Below are 22,645 nucleotides of genomic sequence, written 5' to 3'. Positions count from 1 at the left end.
ATGTATTGCCATGTTCTCCCAAAACTAACCGCCCTACGCAACGTTGTTTAATTTCTAACCTAGCTTGAACATCTGGTCTCATGCACAGGACCGCATTTCCGAAAGTCAGGCTAGGAACCATAACCCCTTTCCAGATCCCTCTTACCACTTCTTACCTATTGTAATTCCACAGTGCCCCATTATTCATGACAGCTGCATTCCTACTAGCTTTATTCATGACATATTTTTCATGCTCTGTCACATACTCAGCACCGTTATTTATCCCACCCCAAGTTACTTGTACTCATCCACTACTTCTAGCGTGAACTCTTGTATTCTATGCTCGCCGCCCTCATCATTAAATATCACGAGTCTAGATTTTTCCTTACTAAACTTGAAACCTAATCTATCTCCCTCTGTACCACATATGTTAATCAACTTCTGTAAAGCTTCCTTGTTGTCAGCCATTAGCACTATATCATCAGCGTATATCAGTCCCATTATTGACTGTTTAATCCATTCGCCTTGCTTGAAAAAAGAAAGATTGAAGCCTAGTTCACTCCTCTCTAGCTTGGTCTCCAACCCTTGAAGGCACAACATGCACAAAAAAGGAGACAAAGAACATCCTTGTCTAAGCCCCCGCTATATCTGTTCAGGCTCTGATACATTTTTTCCATTTTATAAGCACTCTGTAACCTTTATAAATATATATATATATATTTAATATATATATATATTAAAAGACTAATTACTCCATCTTCCAAATCCAATGTGCTCAGTATGTCCCACAGATACTCATGAATAACAATGTCGTAGGCTCCTTTAATATCCAGAAATTCTAGCCATATGACCCTGTGTTCTTTTTCAGCTGTCTCTATACACTGCGTCAATGAAAACAGATTGTCCTCTAACCTCCTGTTTCCGGAATCCATTTTGTAGCTCCACTAGCACCCCCTCCTTCTCCACCCAAGCCTGCAATCTGTCCTTTATAATCTGCATCACCACCCTGTAAACCACAGATATCACTGCTATGGGACGGTAGTTACGTCAGCTTTGTCCCCTTTCCCTTATATATCATGTTCATTCTACTTAATCGCCATTCATTGGGGCTTTCCCATCCACTATCATTTTATTCACTACAGGTATTAATGTTTGCTTGGATTTTGGGCCTAGTTTTTTATTAACATAATCGGAATACCAGCTGGTCCTGTTGATGTGCCACTAGGAACCTTCTTCTCTGCCCTTTCCCACTCTCTTTGCTCAAGTGAAGCTATTGCAGTAACAGGTCTATCCTCCTTCGATAAATTATGTGCATCATTGCTTTTTTTTCAATTTTTCTGTCATCCTTGTTCCTATGTGTTTTATCGCTTCATCCCCTTCTTGTCCCATACCCTGATCTCTAGCAATAAACCCTTGCTCTAGCCTACTCTTATCACTCATTGCATTTAAATGTTTCCAGAATTTTTGAGCTGCTTTTGTATCCTTTTTATTTACTTTTGACATCCATTGCGCACCCTAGCTTCTAATTTTCTCATTAAGTAAATAGGATCCTTCCCTTCTACACTTTATGAAGGTATCCTATTTTCTGTCTACTTCAACTTCAGATTCCCCCCTCTTCTTGGAATATCTGTGTTCCCTGGACGCTTCCTGGCGTTTCTCTATCGCCTTCTTGACCTCCTCATCCTACCAACTCTTGGGTTTGCGCTTTTCCCTTTTAGCTTTACTCGCACCTTAGCTAGCGCTAGCTCCAGTATTCAAGTTAATTTGGTATAAGTCCATTATGTTTCACTATCCTAAAAATTACTTTCTCAATTTGTTTGGCTGCTGCTTCCAATTGCTTTTCGTCAGTAAAAATTCCCCTCTGATTGTTCATCTCGCTTCAGTCCTACATTGGTTTCTCTTCTTAAACTCAGCTTGTTACGCATGTGGCCACTACCTAGACTTCTCGAACCATGTTCATCTATGCTCATTACCCCTAATCTATTATATTTCGTCCGTGACATTAGTGCATAATCTATCGTCAAGTGCACACTCCATGCCTCCCATGTAATGATCCCTTCACACTTCTCGGTACTGTTGCATAAAACTAAATCATGCCTGTCACATATGTCCTGCAGCATCCCTCCTGTCGAATCTGTGTACCCACCCAGGTCTTCTATATGTGTGTTCATGTCGCCTAATGTAATTATCTCGCCCTGTCCTCCGGGCTCATCAATGTCGCTTGCAATAAATTCTAACATTTTCCTGTTTTCCTCTTTGGCATTAGCTCCTGTCCACAGGTATACAAAGCCAAGGAGTGTTTGCTCCTCTGCCACTTTTCGTTTTTGCCATAAATGTTCCTTGCATCACAGTTTTATCCTTTGAAAATTCTTACTTTTATGAATGAATGCGTCAGTTCCACCCCAGTTTCTGTTGCATTCTGTTCTATTGCAATATTCCCATGCGTAGTTTGGGTTACAGGGTGGTTGCTTCATGTCTCTAAGATGCGTTTCCACTAAACCATTTATCATGAATTCCTCCTGCCTTAACTGTTCTATTTCCTCCCATTTGAGTCTACTCCTGCCAACTTGCATAATAATGAAGCCTATATCTGAATTAACTTGGTCCTGGCGCTTGTGTCTATTTCTTCTCCTACGGTTCCATCGTCCCTTTGATCTTGGTTCTTCATTCTCTACACTGGTTCCATCAGAGCTCTGGGTCCCCCCAAAAAAGTTGTTGGCTGGCGACCTGTCCTACTACCCACCCTCTTGCCATTGGCACCACCGTAGTGAATGCAATCCTGTGCAATAGGGTGGGACCTGAACTCGTACACTTCCTTGTTAACTTCCATTACCCGGTACCTTAGTCATCGACTCATTAACCTAATTACATTGTTAGCCTCAACGACCCTCTTTTCCGTTTCGCTAGCCTGCCTCTGGATCTCTGGGATTGCGCATATGGTCACATGCACACTCTCAGGGGCCTCTCTAAGCCTACGCATCCCCACTTCTGCTTCTCGAGATTCTGGCTCCTCCCCTTCAGCACATCGTTGAGACCAGCATGGATAACGACAAGGTGTTCGCCAGCCATGTTGCCCCCACCACCTCCTTGGCTTTGGCCATTGCATCTACCATGCACTTCCCTGGCTGGGCCTCCACCTGCACCCGACTGTCCGCCTTCACTGTCGTCAAAACGTCTCCTTCAACCCTCGCTACGTTCGAGGAACAGACTGCGAGAACCTTCCTGCGCTCTAACCGTTCGCTTCCTAACTGCGACCGTTGCCCTCCGGATCGCACTAGCTGTCTTTCCCGCCACCGTGCGCTACTGTCGCGAGTCTCCGTGCCCGTTTTTACCTCTTTTCCTCACTCAAAGCCAACTGCGCTACAGCACTGTAGGATAGACGAGCCTCGTCCCCCACCTGACACTGCTTTAAACCGGGGTGCCCTGCCGGCCACGTCCTGAGCACTTCTACCTGCTCATCTAACTGGGCCCGCTTTTCCCGCTTCACCTTCAGCTCGTCCACAATTCGCTCCAACAGGTCAGAATTAGCCTCCTTCCTCTTAAGCGACTCGGCGACCTTAGTTTCTAGCTTAGTCCGTCCCTCTCGTTCCACCTTCAGGTCCTCTGAGTTCCTTAATCCTAGCTGCCCATCCCCCTTTCAACCTCTTACGGCCTCATGAAAACGCTCACATATCTTGCACGCGAAGCTAGCCCCATCTGCCTCGGCTAAGCTCCTGAACTTGGTCTTGCCTAAATAGTACTTACGGCCGCACTCCTGGCACTGCACTAACTCCCCCTCACCGTCCACCTTGACTTTCCTAGCTTGCCGACCGATCTTCCGGCCGACTACGCAACATAAAAGCCCGCCAAAATTGCTACACAAAAACCTTCGGCACTACGCAACATAAACGTCTGCCAATATTCCTATAAAAGAAACCTTCGGCACTACGGAACGTAAAATCCCGCCAAACTTTCTACAGAAAACACCTTCGGCACTACGCAACGTAAAAGCCCACCGAAATTCCTACAGAAAAAACCTTCGACAATACGCAACGTAAAGCCCACCGAAATTACTTCACAAAACCTTCGGCACTACGCAACGTAAAAGTCCGCCAATATTCCTACACCAAAAACCTTCCGCACTACGCAACGTAAAAGCGTGCTAAAAGTTCCTACACAAAAACCTTCGGTGCACACACTTCCACTAGCCTTCCTACCCTTAACTCGGGTTTGAAAGTACCGCCCTACAGCATGTGCAAGAGCAAAAACCAAAAAAGCACAGCTTCTGACGTAGTCGCTGGAGCTCCGAAAGAAAGCGTCCTCCTCCGACGGCGTCACGAGCCAGAAAAGTTACTGGGCAACGCCTCTGGTGGTGGTCGCGAAGAAAGGCGGCGCAGAATTAAGGTTATGCGGCAACTACAAGGTCACGGTTAATCCTGTTCTAAAAACGAACCATTACCCTTTGGCATTGCCGGAAGATTTGTATTTCATGCTCGCGGGAGGTAAAGTCTTTTGCGTCCTGGATCTATCACAGGCTTATCAACAAGTGCCCCTTGCTGAGGAAAGCGTTGTTAACGGTGAACACTCATCTCGGATTATTTCAGTCTCAGCGCCTTCCGTTCGGCATCTCTAGCGCACCCGTAATCTTCCAGTCGTTAATGGACGAAGTCCTAAAAGGGATTCCAAAATTGGGTTGCTATATCGACGACGTCATCTTCGTAGGCGATAACATAGACGACTGTCAAGATACCATGGAAAATGTGCTTCAACGACTGTCAAAGCACCATGTCACCGTAAAAGAACAGAAGTGTGAATTTTTCAAGCAGTCCGTCGTTTTTCTTGGACACAAAGTGACAACAGATGCCATTTTTCCAACCGCAACAAAGATAAAAGCAATCAGGGCAGTACCCCAGCCTAGCAACGTAACAGCAGACCCACTCTACTCAATCAAGTGCTTCGAGCCTTCTTGGGCCTGCTGAATTTCTACGCGAAATTCATCAAAGATTTAGGTACAGTATATTTAGCCAGTAGATTTAGCTGCACCAATGTACAACCTGCTCGAAAAGGACATGAGTGCAGACAGACGCATGTTCAAGAATATTCGTGGTAGCCAAGCAGCGCCTCATCAACAGTCAAGTTCTGACTTTTTACGGCGTGAAAAGCCAATCGGTTTAAGCTGCGACGCGTCTGCCTACTGTCTTGGGGCCGTACTGTTTCACGTCATGCCCTTGCCTCCAGAACATTAAATGCAGCGGAGCGCAACTATGCGCAAGGCGAGAAGGAAGCCCTGGCCCTAATTTTTTATCTAAGCAGGTTTCATAGATGCCTGTACGGGCGCAAATTCACGCTGTATACAGACCAGCAACCGCTGTTGGGAATCTTGTCATCGGATAAACCAATTCCCTCTTTCACTGCAGCCAGGATTCAGCATTGGGCTATCACCTTAGCAGCTTATCAGTACGCACTGCGCTACCGAAACGGCAAAAAACATGGAAGTTGCCAACGCACTTTCAAGGTTACCACTTCTGATCAAGCATAAAGATGACACTGAAGAATGCCTAGCAGTGTTTGAGTCAAGGCCTCTCACTGCAAGCCATGTTGCTGCTGCGACTAAAAGGGACCGCTTTTTTTCCAACGTCGTGCAGTTCACCTTATCTGACTGGCCCACGGACCACGATGATAAATTTCAGCCCTTTTACGTTCGTCGAAACGAACTATCGTATGAGCAAGGCTTCGTCACGTGGGGCCAGCGAGTGATAATTCCGGACGAACTTGGAGAAGCAGTATTAACATTGCAGCATGAAAAGCACCCCGGAATGCAAAGAATGAAAATGCTTGCTAGGTCGTTTGTTTGGTGGCCGTTGATTGACAAGAACATTGAAGACACTGCCTGCCAATGTACAGTGTGCCAAACGACCATGCCTGTGAAGGCACCAGGGCCATTGCATCCGTGGAGTTATTCAACTCGTGTTTGGCAGAGAGTCCATGTCGATTTCGCCATGAAGGATGCCTCCAACTTGTTCCTTCTGGTAGACTCTTACTCAAAGTGGATAGAAGCAAAATGCCTCCGCACTGCAACGACGTCAAAAACACTCTTCTATCTCAAGGAGATATTTGCAGCATATGGCTACCCGGAGGAACTGATCAGCGATAACGGACCTCAGTTTACTACGCAGGAGTTTTCCACTTTCACTTCTTCTCACGGGATTCGACACACGCGTAAGCCACTGTACCATGCTTCATCGAACGGGGCAGCAGTAAGGCTAGTTCAAACTACAAAAGCCACTCTACTCAAGCAAGTGCCTAACGATAACCTAACAGGCCAAAACAGAAATCTGCATCAACGACTTAACGACTTCTTGCTTGCATACAGGAACACCCCAAATTCCGTAGCAGGAAGAACGCCGGCTGATCTGTTCCTGAAACGACAACCTCGAGTGAAGCTTTCACTCCTGAAGCCAAGTTTTCTGCAGCATATCCGCAGCCGTCAAGAGAGCGACGCCGCCCATCGCAACGAGGGCCGAGGAAGGGACCCGCAGATGGAAGCCGGTGATACAGTTCTCGTCAAGGCTACGATAGGGGAAACCTTGTCATGGGAGGAAGCTGTCGTAGTGCAACGCGTAAGCGACTCTACGTTTGTGGTCAAAGCCGGTGATCATTTTCGTTTTGTGCATATCAAACACTTGAGACCCAGCTGGATTTCGGGCCCAAAGACATCATTCCATCCGGACGCCGCAAAACAAGCGCATCCTGAAACCCCCCCAAGTGCCCGAATTCAGCGAGACTTTCCATCAACACCCCTCCTCTTCGGGAAAATATTCCCCTGCTGACTCCATGGTTAGTGGTCCTACTGCGGATAAGCTTGACGATGTTCGCTTAGATGACGACACTTCAGCTGAGGAACCGGCATCGCAGCCTGAGGCAAGACACTCAGCAGCGCACCCTTCAAGTATCACCGCAGCTTCAACCATGGCATCACCCGAAGAGGCCTATTTGCGAAGAAGTAATCGCACAAGGCGACCTCCTTATCGCTATCAAGCCTCCAATTATGAGCACGGAAAGAAACGTGTGTAGCTTAAATTAAGGAGGAAGGGATGTGCTGTATAGGTCAGGCGGTCCGATAAGATTGTACCAGCAATGACGTGTGCCTGAACGGCATGCAGCGTTATCTATAAAAGAACGCTGCCTCAAATAAAGAGCTTTTTGCCTTGCTGCCATTGTAGAGTCTGTCTGCTGCTTAGAACAGAACACGCTCCTTGCAAGTTCGCTCAACAGGAACATAGCCTTCACTGCTTTTTTCAAATTTTTCTGCGCGCTTAGGTGAGCTGCACAGTAGCTTCATTTCAGACGCGGCATAAAAAGCATTACACAGCGTGGAATCGGCTGCTTTCGCGCAAAGCGGCTTCACGTTGTTCACGTTTTACCGCCGTCACCGCATACCTGCGGCAGCAAAAGTTACCCACCAGCAATTGTAATAGCACAACTTCGAACGCTTTTTGTTTTTGCTTAATATTTTCTAACTTGAAACACAATGTTTTTTGAAAAATAAAATATTAGTTATTTTGATCGCTGCGTATGTCTCAAGTCGTTTTGCAAAAGTTTAGCAAACGACCCATCGCCGTGCAAATAAATGCTCTCGGAGCACCACCCTGCTGTAATTGGATAATTCCTCGTTGCGTCAAGCGGTAACGTCTCATCGTTTCGTCATTTTGACGTCACTGTTAATAACTTTTGACACATATTGTGATAGTTCCGTAAAACGGCCTCAGGACTGCATTCAGGAGGATGGTCACAGGACACAGCAGTACCAAGAAACTCATTCTTTTGCTGCCATCGAGAGATAGTACTTGCAACACTGACTGAAGCCGAGATGCACTGGGTACCAAACCGTTCTCAAGTGAAAGGTTCCTCTTTAAGAACTGACGACGCGCGCTCTCGGAGATGCAGACTGCTTGGACCATCTCCGTGCTCCAGTAGGTAAGGTAGCTCGAAGGGGACACACAACCGGCCCAAGCAAGGTGCTGCAGAGCACTAACATGTATACAGAGTGCAGGCAGTAGGCACGTATCCAAAGGGAGTACAAGGAAGGAAAGATTGCAGTTGCCTTCTTGAGTACAACTGCCGCGGGCATGGCAGGAACAGCGAATGTGGTCTCCACGTTGGGCACTGTGAAGCCCTCCTCGCTGCCACACAATTCCAACACTACAGCATGTTCTCTGACACATTCAAGTGACGATTGCGGTGTGGCAGCTTTGTAAAGGCAGAGAAAAGGTCACTAGCATAAGCTCAAATGTGTGCCCAATAACATGCACTCAAAGTGCTACAGAGTCACCCAGAAGCTAGACAACTCTGGGCCAGCAGAGGTGTACAACCCATGGGCAGCCTACTAGGAAAGAACAATGGCAACTGTAGAAGAATGCTTGTTCTTGGGCATGTTCTTGGCATAACGCGTTAGAACCAAAGATTATGAACCTTGCTGTGCAGAACAATTCCAGAGCGAATGAGGAAAGAGAAGTAGATAAGAGACAAATGTCAGAGGCCTTTTTCCTGCAGCAGGTGTAACCTGGCTGTTAAGATGTTCAATTACAACAACTACAGTTCAGCCTCTGTGACCATGTTCACCGTCTTCTTAAAGACGATAACTAAGGCCGCTAAATTCCTAGTGTTTCAGCAAAAAAAAAGCGGAATTTCAGCATATTTTGCAGAAGTGAATTTCAGCAGCGATACGTTTTTACATATTGCATTTGTTGACAACAGTAGGAATGACATATTGGTGGAAATTTGAGTAAATGCATTGCCTGAATTCTTCTGAAAGTCAAACATGGCAATGTGCAAAGTTATCACAGTGACTTGACATGCTTGCTGTCCCAGCTGGTCAAGCAAGCAAGCGCCCCAAGTGCTAAGGTCTTAGCAACAACGTGGTTACATGCTTGTATGGGAAGACATTACTAGCGCCTATCGAAAGCAAGATAACGAGAGTTTTTAATCGAACTTTTCATCTCAGAAAGCACCTGTACCATATTTGCAGCCCAGATAGTAAAAGAGGCCAAATATTTTTTTCGCCGTTCTTCGAGATACCTTTAGAGAGCCAAATATACTCACGAGCTGCGAGAAAAAGCCAAGTTCTCGATGACCTTGGGTCATTGAGAAAAAGCTTTCACATGCACTAGCATGAAAGGGTTGCTGCCAACTTGCAAGCATGATGGCGCAGGCAGGTGAGAAGAGAAAAATAGCGCAAACTGGCACAGAACTAACTGCAGAATTTTGTGCAGCACAAAAAATAAATTAGGCAAGAAGCAGTAGCACATCAGGTGCTGTGCGAAAAGCTTGCTGCTGAATACTGGAGGTTATTTGCCTCAATTCGTGTAAATGAAAACTTCAGGCCACAAAAAATCCAAGGCCTTAAAGAGCTGCCGAGAACAACTCAGTCCAAATTATGTCCCAGTTAAATCTGGTCTCTGTATATTGTCACAATAGGTTGCAAAACCAAAAGGGCTAGACACAGGCCCCAACTAGTGAAGCAGTGTGTCAGCTGCAAGAGCACGCGGGTCTCACTTCTTTGTCATCAAGGCGCCGCCCGGGGACACCTGGCGGCATTCTTCCCCCTCCCCCCCAAAAAAAAGCGAGAACGTAGGCGCACTTGGAGCGAACGGGAGTAAGTAAAAGAAGCCAACAAACGATCACGGGCCACCGAACTGTTGCAGACAAAAATAAAACAAGAAAACGCCTTTTCCATCGCCGCAGCTTTAATTATAATTGAAGCTGCGGCAATGGAAAAAGAGGGATTGGAAAACTCTGTCAGTATTCCTTCGGTGTCATTATAAAGCAAATATTTTGCTTTCTTGGAGTCAAAGCAGCTGGCGTTAGTGTGGAATTTGCTCACTGATTGGTACTTTTTATTGTGCCTTTTCATCTTATTCCTTGACACATCAAGACCTTGATAAGATAATCGTTGTTAGTAGTCTACACATGTACCATGTCTGATCTTTGTAAGGTGTCAGCGCCAAATAAAGACCGTTTAGTGGAAGTTTAGTGCTCGTGTTGTGTTCCTTGAATTTTGTGCGCTATGAATCCTCATTTGACTACCCACTAGCCTGAACCCTGACTGTTCTAATTTCTAACATCGTCTTGCAGCGAAATCCCACACATCGCAAACAGTCACATCGCGTGGAACAGCTGAAAATTTTTTCTCGCTGCAGCTGCCATACCCGTATCACCCGTTGCGAACGTCAAACTTGCGGCCCGGCACGTAGTTCGTTTCTTTGGCGTAAAGAATGACAGCCATCTCGAATGCAGCCGTGAACGAGCGCCGGTCACTTACCGAAACCGGAGCACATATGACGAAGCGCCACATTAAAAATTTGTGAAACGCGGCCGGCAGTAGTCAAATGCGTCCGAGCCAAAGAGAAACTATATGCATGAGTGGCGTAGGCTCTTCCGTCGGCTACCGACACTGCCCGGTGCCCCTGCAGTTCCGAGTGGCGGTGCCACCACGATTTCAAGAGCGGCCCTTCAATCAACTATCGACGTTCCCTTGAGCGTCAAGTGCGCGATTGATGTAAAAAAAAAAAACTTGAACGACGCCTATTAAGAGTAGAGTGCAAATGCCTTATCGGACTGCTGCCGCTTATCAGCAGACGCAATCGTACGGCTATGTGTGGGGAGATGGCTGGTGCCGGTTTGCTGCTTATCAATAGTTACCATCGGTCGCCTCAAGAGGGGTGGGGATGCCGGTTCGGCGCGTTGACATAGCAGCTGCTCAAGACCAGCACAAAGAGCCATGCGAAGGCGCCACACAGCAAAAATGCAACCACGCTGTAGCATGCCTGATATCGCGTTCGTCTTGCCTTTATTTGTGGTGCGATGCTTTGGTATCAATTTTAAGCCGACCCCCCCCCCCCCCCTCTTCAGATTTTTAAATTTTGAAAAACAGGTCGACTTAAAATCACGTCAATACGGTAGTTGCGCACCATGCGCAAATGCCATGCAGATGGCTCAGCATGAGAGCTCTAGTGCAGCTGAGTGGCAGAAAATGCAGATACAATACAAAAAGCCACCAGTCCAACCCCCCCCCCCCCCCCTCATATCTCCAGGCACACGCTCTCACTAAGAATACACAGCTTCGTAGCACCAACACATGCACTACACGGCCTAAGGACAGCTGTCTGTGGAGCAGCGGGTATAGCAGGAATCGCAATGGTTGCCTCTGATGGCGCAACAGGCAAACCCTCTTCGCTGGTGCATGAGTCTACCTCCGTAGCCTCTTTGAGAAGGATGGTCGGCCGCCCGTCTGGCATGGCAGCTGCACAAAGACAGGAAGAAGAGCACTAGCTGAGCCCACAGGTGGCACCTGCCCAAGGTGTCGCGCCAAGTCATGCAGCAGCAAGACACCTTTGGGCCAGCAGAGGCGTGGGACATGGGGGCAGCCTCCTAGGAATGCACGATGGTAGCCGTGGAAGCAAATTTGTTTGAGCATGTCAACTTGGCAGGCCAGAATTTAGTGTTTCTGTACACCCCTCTGCAGGATGATGCAAGAGAGGCCTATGCCCTAGATCGAAGGGACACATCTAGGCAGTTAACAATGTCTCTGTTAATAAACTAGAGTTCAGCCTTTGCACTAAGCTCACTTCTTTCGTCATGCACAACAAAATGCACATCTTTCGCATGAAAGGTGCAATCGGTAAACTGCCAGCAGCACCGAATTGCAGTTGCCTCTCGTATATTTTGAGACGATTTTTCTTGGCATTGGAGAGAAAGCCACAGAGCCAAAGCTCACAGTTTCAGTCTCCGCAGCAGAATAGTTTTTTTTTCTTTGACTCTGTACTGCAAGGAATGTAATAACTTCACTCCTTTTTGTTGTGCCCAGAGGGCCTTGAAGCTATGTGTAATAAATAAAATAAAATTGTCCCCAGTTTCTGTCAACATTTTCCTCTGAAAAACGTGTACATTCAAACCTCGTTATAGTGAACATGCAAGAAAATTCATCAAATAGTTCGCTATAGCCAAAATTAGTAATATTAAATTTTGTCAAAAATGCGTGCAACAGGGCGCAATTCAGCCATCTAAGAGAGCACATCTGGTGAACCTTAGAGGATTTCCTAGGTTTTTTCAAGTGTTTCTAAGGCGCACGTGGGTATTCTGAGCGCCGCAAAAAACTGAGTGCCAGTTACCCGCCGCGGTGGCTCAGTGGTTAGAGCGCTCGGCTACTGATCCGGAGTACCCGGGTCGAACCCGACCATGGCGGCAGCGTTTTGATGGAGGCGCCCGTGTCTGTGCGACGTCAGTGCACATTAGAGATCCTCGGGTCGCCGAAATTATTCCGGAGCCGTCCACTACTGCACCTCTTTCTTCCTTTGTTCTATAAGTCACTCCTTTATCCTTTCCCCTACGGCACCGTTCGAGCGGCTGCTGAGATGTGAGACAGGTACTGCACCATTACCTTTTCCCAACAGCCAATTCAATTTAGTTAGGTTGGCTTCTTTGCACAGCACAGCAAGAACAGGTTGAGAACCGGCTAAGGCGGCTTCCCAGCATCAGTGTCATGCCGCGTGGAAAGCGGTACGTCAAAGCGAAAGCTATCACCGTTGTCACAAAATTCGGCGCATATTCGAAAAAACGGCGCTGCGTGTAAGCAATCGCACCCGCGCGCGGTAAAATAAAACAAAAAAAACAGCGGCGAAGGATCCCGGAGAGCGCGTAAGTTTGCGTGTGCTGCTGCCCTTTCCATTCAGCTCGCCGGCGCGGCGCCAAGGGAAACATGGCCACGCGCGGCTTCGATTTATCTAGATGTATGTACGAGTAGTTTCTACTCATCCTCGACGGAGAGGGCGTAACCTTGACCGCGCTAAAGTGATACCCTGTCCCCTTCGCTCTCGTGCCGGCATCTTCGTATCGCAAGAAGGACCCAGAATCTTCTCGAAGGTGGTTTCCGCTCTCGACCAATGGGGTCGCGCGCCCGGCATGAGAAGGAAATTGTGCAGTTCATACTGCGTGTATGTGCGCGCCTGCCTTGGCGAGAAGAACTAACAAGCGCGGACCTCGTCTATAAATGAGGGGCTATAACCGCTGTCTGTCAACCGGAGCCGCCGTTTAAGCTTTAGAGAAGCGCGCCCGCTCTACTCCCGGGAGAACACCACCGCCCAGCCACGGACCAGCGAGGCAACGTGCGCTAGTCTACGGATCGGCCCCGTCGTGCTCCTCAGGCCGTCGAACTGTCGCAGTGCCCGGTGAAAAAATTGTGTTTTGTTTGTCTCTCTCTGTGTTAGTGCCCTTTAGGTGCGAAGATTCTGTTGGATTGTAATCGATCTCGATTGTTGGTTAGCACGAGTTGCATTGTATTTGTATATCGCTTTGTATCTGCTCGTACGAGTGATTGTGAAGTCCTCTGTATCGTCTCTTTGCTGTTTAAACTTTGTTTCGTTTGGTAAACCTTTGGCTCCAACCCATTCTCTGGCTTGCGACCGGCGAAAGCTCGGCACCAAACGACCAACCCCTCTGTCACTTAGTAGATGGTCTCCGGCTGAGCTTGCCAAGCTAAGTCGACGGCATCTCCTTTGTGACCGAGACCGCTACCCCCACACGCTCTAAGGGTGCCTTGGAACGCACACAGAAGTGCACGAAGCGGTGACAACCGTTTTCACCACCTCCGCGACCGCAGACATGACCACAGGATTGTTACTGCAAGCTTACAACCACCTGCGCTGCTGCTTTCAGGGCGCTATCGACGGATACCAGAAGCGTGAACGCCGGCTGACTCCCGGGCTGTAATCCACACGCCACTGTTGGGGAGTGCGAGATAAAAGTGCTAACCTTGGCGTGCACGCTTGCCGCCTGCCATCCGAGCTGGCAAAGTTTGGCGCCGGAGAGTTTGATGTATACGTTTCATGGCCAACCGCGTTTGATATATAAAGTAGAAATTGCATGCTTTTGTTGAAAATATTTAAGAAAAGTTCGATACAGCAAAGAATTCGTAAAATCCGTGTTCGTTAAGTCGAGGTAGTGACAACACATTTTATGCATATATCTGACATAACTCGACATATTTATTGAGAGTGTCACAGTGAAAATATTTTGATTACAACCAGTTACTTGGGGTTCGTCTGGTTACACAATCTTTACACAGATGGCGCCAGATACACAATCGACCTGGAACTTTAAGTTACATTATGATACATCGTTCTGGCGCACGAAAAACACGAACGAAGGAAGAACAGACACACAGATTGTGTGTCTGTTCTTCCTTCGTCCGTGTTTTTCGTGCGCCAGAACGATGTATCATAATGCGACTGTGAACCAACTAGCCCAGCTGTCTACGCTTAACTTTAAGTTAACGGAGTGAATGAACCATGCAACAAACAATATACTAGGTGCCATCCTTCGGACGAAATACTGAGGGAGCGACAGAGTTAGATGTTTAGTCCCCATACTTTTCTCATTGCCAAAATAAAAAAGAATGTCGGATTATAGCTCAGTCCATTAAACCAATTGACTTGGTTCTGTCTCGTCACGTTGGCCAGCTAGAAGCACTGGTGGATTCCCGAGTTACTTTGGCCACTCAAACTACACTACTGCTTTGCAACAGACAGCGAGGCCAAAGCACTCACCAGGTCTCAGAACTGCTCGAAAAATAAAAGCCATGACACACTCAACATGCACAGACGCCAAAAGCGCCTTGCACATATCACAGTGCCACATCAGAATAAAAGCAGGGTCCATAAAAAAAAGCCCAACCTCATTAGGGCAGGTGACAAAAGTGTACAAGGAAAAAAAAGCGAGGGTAACGACAAAAGAGGGCATATTTAACACCGGCTCCCTGCAACTACAGGTCACTCACAGTTGACTCAAATTAGCCGCAGGAGCTTAGCGCCTGTTCTTGTTGCAGCACCTGGCCTGAATTCATACAGCTGACCTTACCATTCGTTTGCCCTGCAGACATGGAGGGAATGGCGTCCCGCACAAGTGTCACGGTGACGTCCGCCGCTGCTGTGTTGGAGGTGGGCTGCACAGGTATGCATGCTGAGACAGTAAAAAAAATTACGCAAAGGGAGAGATTTGCCAACAGGTGTCAAGATAGAGGCCAGAGGACGTCCTAAACATTCCCAGTTAATTGCTACACCCCGAAAAAACATTGATGCTTTCTTTGCTGCACACAGACATAGGTGATCCCACCGGACAAACATCTTTACACACAATACTAAATCTATTACCACACAACACATTTAATAAGCTTATCATGACTGAAGTGCGCTGCTAATTTTAGATAATTGAAATTGCGAAAAATATTTATCAAGCAACAAGTCCAGCCCTGTAGAGTTTCTTGTCTTTGCTTATCATTTTTCCACTGTTTCTAGCCTGCCCAAGATTGTTAGCTTTAGCTCAAGTTAGTGGAAGACTTGCCTCGACATCAAACACTTATGGTTGAATGTTTAGCTGCCAAGTCTGTACCGACTGGACAGACTTCACGAAACGCAGTGGCAAACTGCCTCTTCTCCATGGGTGCCTAGGCCAACAAAGCCAAACACACCGCACCCATATTGTTTCATCGGAAACTTTAGAGGAGGTCCTTGAGAACAAATGTGGATAAGAGGCGCTTATTCTAACTCAATATGCTGCCATCCCTCCTATGTATGTTTCACGCATCTTCCTTCCTCTCCTGCAAAATGAACAAGAAGTGTAATGGGCTAATAAACAAAACTAAAAATAATATGGTGTGTGCAAATATTAAAATTTTCGAATGATCTAATCGAATATGAAGAAAACGTGGCTTCGAATATCAAAATGAATATCAAAAAACTGTTCAAGAAAAAAATTCTGGAAATGATAAAGAAGCAAGTGTTGTTGCCCTTATTTTTTCAAAGTAGTGTATGGTCTTTGCAACCTAAATAAACAAAACTAGACTACCTCAGTACAGTATAAAAACATGTGGACTGAAATGTATACTCTTGATTAGACAGCATAACAGTATCCAAACTGTAATGAGGTCATGCAAAAGAAAACAACAAATGACAAGACTAGCAACAATAAATAGCAAGATGACTTCTAAAACCTCACTTATTTGGAGTTCAAGGAACTGGAATAAATGCCCAGTTTATCCGAAGGCCTAGGTACATAAATTCCCCCCCCCCCACCCGAAAAAAAACCTGCCGAAAATACGAAGATGCAGCAAGGCCTTCTGAGGCGGTTCCATCGCGCTTACACCTGTAAACCCGTGACGAGCTGCCCGTTTTGGAGCGCTCGAAGAACAACAAAAATGGAAGCAAGGGGCAGGGGAACACACAGTGGCGTCGGAACGGCGAGACAGTTTCTAGAAAGGAAAAATAAAAACGGCCGTGGCTTAGCTTGGTTAAGCATGGTGATTGCGAAGCTTCTCGTTCTTCTTCCGTCTCCGTAGCTCGCTGATGCTTCCTCTTTGCATTCTGCCGAGCTGCCATGTTCGTAGGCACCATCGTAACATCTGGCTGTATGACTGCCTTGGGGAGAGGAGCGGAGCTGTTTTATACACCTGGTGTGACGTCACTCTGACCGTAGCGCCCCTGGTGAGAGGAGCGGGAGTTAGGCCACCGTTGGAGGCTACCGCCTCGCCTCGCGACGACGTGAGATGGGGCCCCGTTTTTACACAGCTGGTGTGACGTCACACCGACCGTAGCGCCCCTGGTGAGAGGAGCGGGAGTTAGGCCGCCGTTGGTGGCTACCGCCTCGCCTCGCGACGGCGTGAGATGGGGCCCCCTTTTTACACAGCTGGTGTGACGTCACTCTAGGTCACGTGGTGTGACGTCAAGCAGCGAGGTCACGCTAAAGGTCAATGGTGCCTACCACCGCCTCGCCACGGAACGGGCTGAAGTGCGACCTAAAGTAGTATTGCTTCGCAATAAAATCACCTACTACGCGCCGGTTGGCATCCAAAAGCCGCGCGGAGCTGGGATTGGACTACCGGCGAATGCGCCGGCCGACAGTTGCAGTTGCTGCGGGGCAGCGGCGAATCTCAGGAACCGAAACTACGCGGCCAGGCTATTTTTTCACCTAGCAACAGGGGCCTTCCGATAATTGTCAAGCCTGCCGTTACGCCCACTAAAGAGGTGCGCGGGTTACAGGGCACCATGCAATGGCGGGATTTTTACATGATAGCTTGCCCTATTGTGAAAACTCGACGCTCCCCTTCAAGAGGCTGCCGCGAAATTCCGCAAATAGTCTTCCCCGCATAGCGTAGTTTACAAAACGGGATGGCGGAAGTAAAGATTTGCCGGTAGTGTTGGTCCGGTGATTTCCAGAAACTGGATGCACCGCTTGAAGGCTTCTCGATGATACGACTTCCAGGCGAAGCGATTTAGTGAGAAACGAACATTTATACAGGCTATTTATTTACAGATGGGTACAAACAAAAGTCAGTATACGGCCACAACTATCCGCGGCCGGCCTAGCCGACCGCCTGCACAGAGGCGAGCGACACCGCGTCCCAACAGTCAAACTGGCGCGCCTCGCACCAGCTCTCAACGGTCACTCCCTCAGCACTCGGCCAGACCGAGCGCCTGCCAGCTAGGAGCCGCTAGAGACAAAAGCACACGGGCGCGGCTCACTTCGCGGGTGCACCCCGAAGATGCCCGCGCCCCTTTCCACACGTAAAAATAAGCTGCTAACTGCGGCTCATTAGTTTTGACGAATAGGAAAGCTCAGAACTGATGTCAGCGTTTTCCCTTACGCCCGAGTTCCTCCCCTCCCTAGGTGGTCTCGCAATCCTTCGCAAAGGGGACAGGGGTCCAAGGTCGAGACCGGCAGATAGCCCCGCCGTCCGGAGCGGCGAAGGAAACCGCATGGACGAATGGGGAGACTAACCAAAAAGGCATGATTCCCCTTCTAACGGAGTGCACCAAAGCAAAACAAAATAAAACAAAACCGGACGCGCAGCCTAGGCCACTGCCCTCTCGCGGGATATTCCCAACACATGTACAAAAAGATGCGACAGCGCGCCGAACCCTACACCTTCCCCCCAAGACTCGGCTAATCTATTCAGAGATAAGCCGAGACAACAAACAACAAAAACTGTTCGGCAAGTGGCGGTTGAGTACCTCTGCACGAGCAAGCAACCGGCGCCTGCGAGACCGCATGCTGCGAACTTTCGTCACACACACAGATACATTCTACTAAGGTCCACAAAATATAGACAAAAAAAACACGCACAGAAATCCCACACTTTCGTTCGATCGACGTGCGCCTTTCTTGAGTACAACGAGTAGTTTGTGGTCCATGCACACAGTTCCCTGGTCCACTATCCCCAGCTGTCACTGCGGGACGTCAGCCAGTGCACTATCCCAACAAGCGTTGGGTATTCTAGACAAGGCATCTGCGTTAGCGTGGTCGGCTCCTCTGCGATGTTCAATGGTAACATTGTAGCGTTGGAGCGCAAGAGCCCAGCGCGTAAGCTTTGCACTTTGAGGCACATTGCTCGTAAGAAAGGAGAGCGGATTGCGGTTAGTGATGACAGTCACGGTGGCGGCGAACACCCACGTCTCAAAATTTTTAATGCCCAGATTACTAATGCCCAGATTGCCGCCCACCGCATCTGCGATGGTGTGAACTTGTGACTGGCGAAGGCTATCGGCGCCTCATTGCCGTTGTCAGAAAGCTGTGCTAAACAGGCACCGGCTGCTACTGCCGACGCGTCTGTAAAAAGCAGATACGGCTTTCGCGGGTCCGGAGTGGTCAGTGAAACCACCTCGCTTAGAGCTTTCTTCAGGGCTTTCAAGGCTTTGTCCGCGTCAACTGGCCACGGTATTTTGTTCGGCACGCCTTTTCCTGTCAGGCGTGTTAGTGGCAGAGCGATTTCTGCAAAATTGGGAACATAGCTACGGTAGTAGCCGCACAGCCCAAGGATGCTCCTCAATTCTTTATTTGTCTTAGGGGCTTGAATTCCTTCGATGGGCTCAATTTTCTCTTTGGCTGGGCCATGCCGGCCTGAGCCGACAACGTGCCCCAGGTAGCGGATTGAAGGCATCGCTACCTGGCACTTCTCCCAGCTAGCGTGCAGGCACACCTCCTCCTGAGTGCAAAACACCCGCTTTAAATGATGCATATGCGCTTCTAGAGATTGGCTGAATACGGCGATATCGTCTAGATAGGCGCAAGCGTATTCTTCCTGCCCGGCTAGCAACTGGTTGCCGCTGCGTTCTTAAGACCGAAAGGCATCACCCGCCAGGCAAATTCACCTAGGTGCGAGATGAACGCTGTCGGAAGCTGAGAATCCTGAGCGAGTGACACCTGCCAATAGCCGCGCCTGAGGTCCAGAAGTGTTATGAACCTCGCGGCTCCGACTCGCATGATCAGCTCCTGGGGCAAAGCATCGGAAATGCGTCCGTCTCGGTCACCGCGTTCAGCGCTAGGTAGTCTATGCAAAGACGTACCAACCCGCCTTTTTTGGGAACGCACACGATCGGGTGTGAAAAAGGGCTTTTACAGGAGTAGATGAGGCCTTGTGCAAGGAGCTCATCAATTTGCCTCGTTACTTCGTCTTTTAAAGCCTCTGGGATCCTATAAGGGTGGCCTCGCCTTGGAGTTGCCCCCTCCACGAGCTTTATGCTGTGCTCGCCCACGCGCGCGATCGACGGATCGTTCGCAAATAATGCCTGGTGCTGCTCGAACGTGGCGTGCACCAGCTCCGCTGCATCCCTGTCTAATTGGCTTGTTTTATCCGGTGTAGGCATTACCCGGTCCTTCCGGACGTTGCTTGCGCGCGGGGTATATTCGATTTCTCCAAAATTGCAGTCGTCATCAAATACGACGCTCACCGAACCTACCTTCCCAACGTATCGGTGTAGCTTATTTGCATGTACTAGCATGCGGCGACCGTTACTCATCTGCACATAGTACGAGTGCTCCCGGTACCTTTTTGTCACCACCGCCGGCCCTAGCCACTTCGGGTACATTTTCCCTGGCCTCTTGTCATCATAGACGAGGACCGCCTCACCTTCGCGAAAGGTTTTTACCATTGCGTGCTTGCTGTAGTGCGACGAGTACGCCTCTTGCTGTTTTCTAGTCGTTAGTTCCGCAATGTCGGCCGCGATCTCGAGCTGTGATTTCAGATTTTTCAAATACTCAGCGGGAGCACTCGCTAGCTCCCCGGGAACCTCAATGTCTCCTACCCAGTTTTGCTTCAGGAGACCGAGTGGTCCTACTGGGTCTCGGGCGTAAAGCATTCGGAAGGGTGACACGCCAGTTGTTTCGTGTGGCACCTCCCGATAGGCCCAAAGAAGAAAGGGAATGAACTTGTCCCAGTCTTTCGGTTTATTTTCGATTACGTGTGAGAGCATGGTCTTAAAGACTCTGTTCCACCTCTCCACCGCCCCATTGCTCTCCGGATGATTGGGAGCGGAAAAGCGCGGGGTACAGCCGAGTCTTTCGAGGAACTCGTTCGTAATTGCGGCTGTGAAATTGGTGCCGCAGTCTGAGCACACCACCTCGGGAACCCCAGTCCGGCTAAACACCGAAAGCAGCGCGTCGCAGGTTGCCCTGGCGGACAAAGACCTTACGCAGACTACTTCTGGCAAACGCGTGCACAGATCTATTATGCAAAGCGCGTACCGATGTCCTCGGCCAGACGATGGCTCAATCGGACCTATGATATCCACGTTCACTTTCTGAAAAGGAAACTTCGGGCGAGTGAGAGGCGTTATCGGTACCCTATCGGTTCGCCGGTGGTTTGAACGCACTTGACAGCTATGGCAGCTGTCACAGTGTTTGCGGATATCCGACTCCATGCCCGGCCTGTAGAAACTGTACTTTAGGCGAGCTTTAGTCTTGCGAAAGCCCAGGTGTCCCCCCCAATAGGACTCGTGTGCTAGGCTGAGTGCGGCCTCGTGCCGTAATCTTGGCAGTACTAACTGCTGCCCCCCTTGGCCTAGCACCTGGTCTTTATGATACAAAACTCCGTCTACGATAGACATGCCTGCCTTTCCTTGCTTGGCGTTCTGCCAGGCCTGACGCAGAGTCTCATCCTCATGCTGCTCCGCGCGAAACTTCTGTGCCCCGCTAACCTCAGCCGTGCCGCCCGCCTGTGATGGCTCGATCTCATTACTGTCAACGGTCTGCTGAGGCAGGGTTTCGTCTGCAAACACCAGGACTGGCTCGGTGCCCACGTCTGGCCCTGATCTATCTGGTCTGTCTTCAGCCGGCGGCGACAGAGTTCCCACCGCCTGCACGAGACCCTCACTGTCCGTCTTGCCCGAGTCGTGCAGCTGCGGAAATTAGACAGTCGGCTTGTGTGAGCTTGTCGGTGAGCGCACACAACACCGGTGTCGCATCGTCCACATTTTCCATCAGGGGAGCGCCACGACACAGCGCCAACGGAACTACTGCCAGTTTTGCCTCTACCTTCTCTCCGAAAGCGGAGACGAGATCGATCGTCCCATGTGGGGATACGAACTCCTCAGGTACAAGGCTTTCGCGCACTACGGTAATATCTGCACCGGTGTCCACAATAGCGCCAATAACCGCTTCCCTCAAGCGGATTTTAATGTCCCTGAGCGCTGGACGAGTGGATTGCAAGGCATGGGTGGACACGCGTGCCGTTAGCCTATCATCGCGCGGTGGATTCTCTCGTCTATCAACTGGGTTCTCACGATCAAATGGGCAGTTCGCGACAACATGTCTCCAGCTTCCGCATCGGAAACAGCCACCCGACCGCGATACCTTTTTCTTTTCTCCTCCTGGCCTGACTGCGGCTATTCTGTCTCCTCGCTCTGCTCCATGCTTCTGCGTAGGTGCGGCTTCAGTTCTCGGTTTTGGGGGCGTGTCAAAACCTTTAAAGCTGTCGGCTTTCCTCTGGGCGCTTCCCTTCCCGGCGGCTTCCTCGTATGTCTGTAGCAGTGCAGCTATCTCATCCGCATTCAGCCATTTCTCACCCTCGCGCAGCTTGACATATTTATGTGCTTCTTGTGATAGCCCCGCCTTGAGCTGGTCGGCAACCAGTAGCTTCAATAATCCGTCAAAAGACGACACGCATCGTGACTTTAAATAAAAATTTAAGTAACTCTGGACGCGTGTGACAAAAGCCTTCCAGGTTTCTTCGCGGCGCTTGGTGGCCCCAGAAAACCGCCTTTGATACTCTGCGGCTGAGAGTTTCAACTCGTCTAGGACCACCGCCTTCAACTTGTCATAGTCCCTGTGCTGCTCTGCGGTGAACCGTGTCGATAATTAGGCTACACGCTCAGCCAGCACCGGGAACACAAGCTCCTCCCAATGTTCCTTCGGCACGTTGTAAGCCACGAGCGAGCATTCCACTGACTCAAACCAGACGGGTACTTCACCGTCTGCCCGCAATTTGGGGAACGCGCCGGCGAGTAGCTTAGCGTACTGTCTCAACCGCTCGTCCTCGGACGGCGCCGCATTCTGCCTTCGAGCACGCATGATTTGCATCTCGAGCTCTAAGGCTCTTATTTTTTTTTCATACAACTCCAACTCTTTCTCAATGTTTTGGCCATGCCGTGACCCCGACACCTCGTTGCTGCCCCTGTCTCCACCGTCCCCCCTGTCACCACGGTCACTACCGCTGTCCATCGTAGATGCCTTGTCGGGGTTAATATGACCAAATCGGGTTATCATCAACTACGCAAGCCTTAGTCAAACAGTGACCACTAAGAAAACGAAGGAACCAGGGAACTCACTCGGAGCTGCGCTCAGGGTCCTCTTTTCGGGCAGG

At 49.2% G+C, this 22,645-nt stretch overlaps 1 protein-coding gene across 1 annotated transcript; it reads right to left on the bottom strand.

Annotated features, from left to right (window-relative positions):
• Positions 1-21,153: 21,153 nt before the first annotated feature.
• Positions 21,154-22,353, bottom strand: LOC144096894 (uncharacterized). Its single transcript, XM_077629720.1, has 2 exons — positions 22,254-22,353; positions 21,154-22,118 (listed from the first exon to the last, which is right to left on the bottom strand). The coding sequence occupies exons 1-2, from the start codon at positions 22,351-22,353 to the stop codon at positions 21,154-21,156; spliced, it is 1,065 nt and encodes a 354-aa protein (XP_077485846.1).
• Between the last annotated feature and the right edge of the window lie 292 nt (positions 22,354-22,645).

The sequence above is a fragment of the Amblyomma americanum genome, chromosome 7 (genome assembly GCF_052857255.1).
Source record: "Amblyomma americanum isolate KBUSLIRL-KWMA chromosome 7, ASM5285725v1, whole genome shotgun sequence".
NCBI classification, from domain to species: Eukaryota; Metazoa; Arthropoda; class Arachnida; order Ixodida; family Ixodidae; genus Amblyomma; species Amblyomma americanum.
Note: the sequence above shows the minus strand (reverse complement) of the source record. Positions and strands in the feature narration are given on the sequence as shown.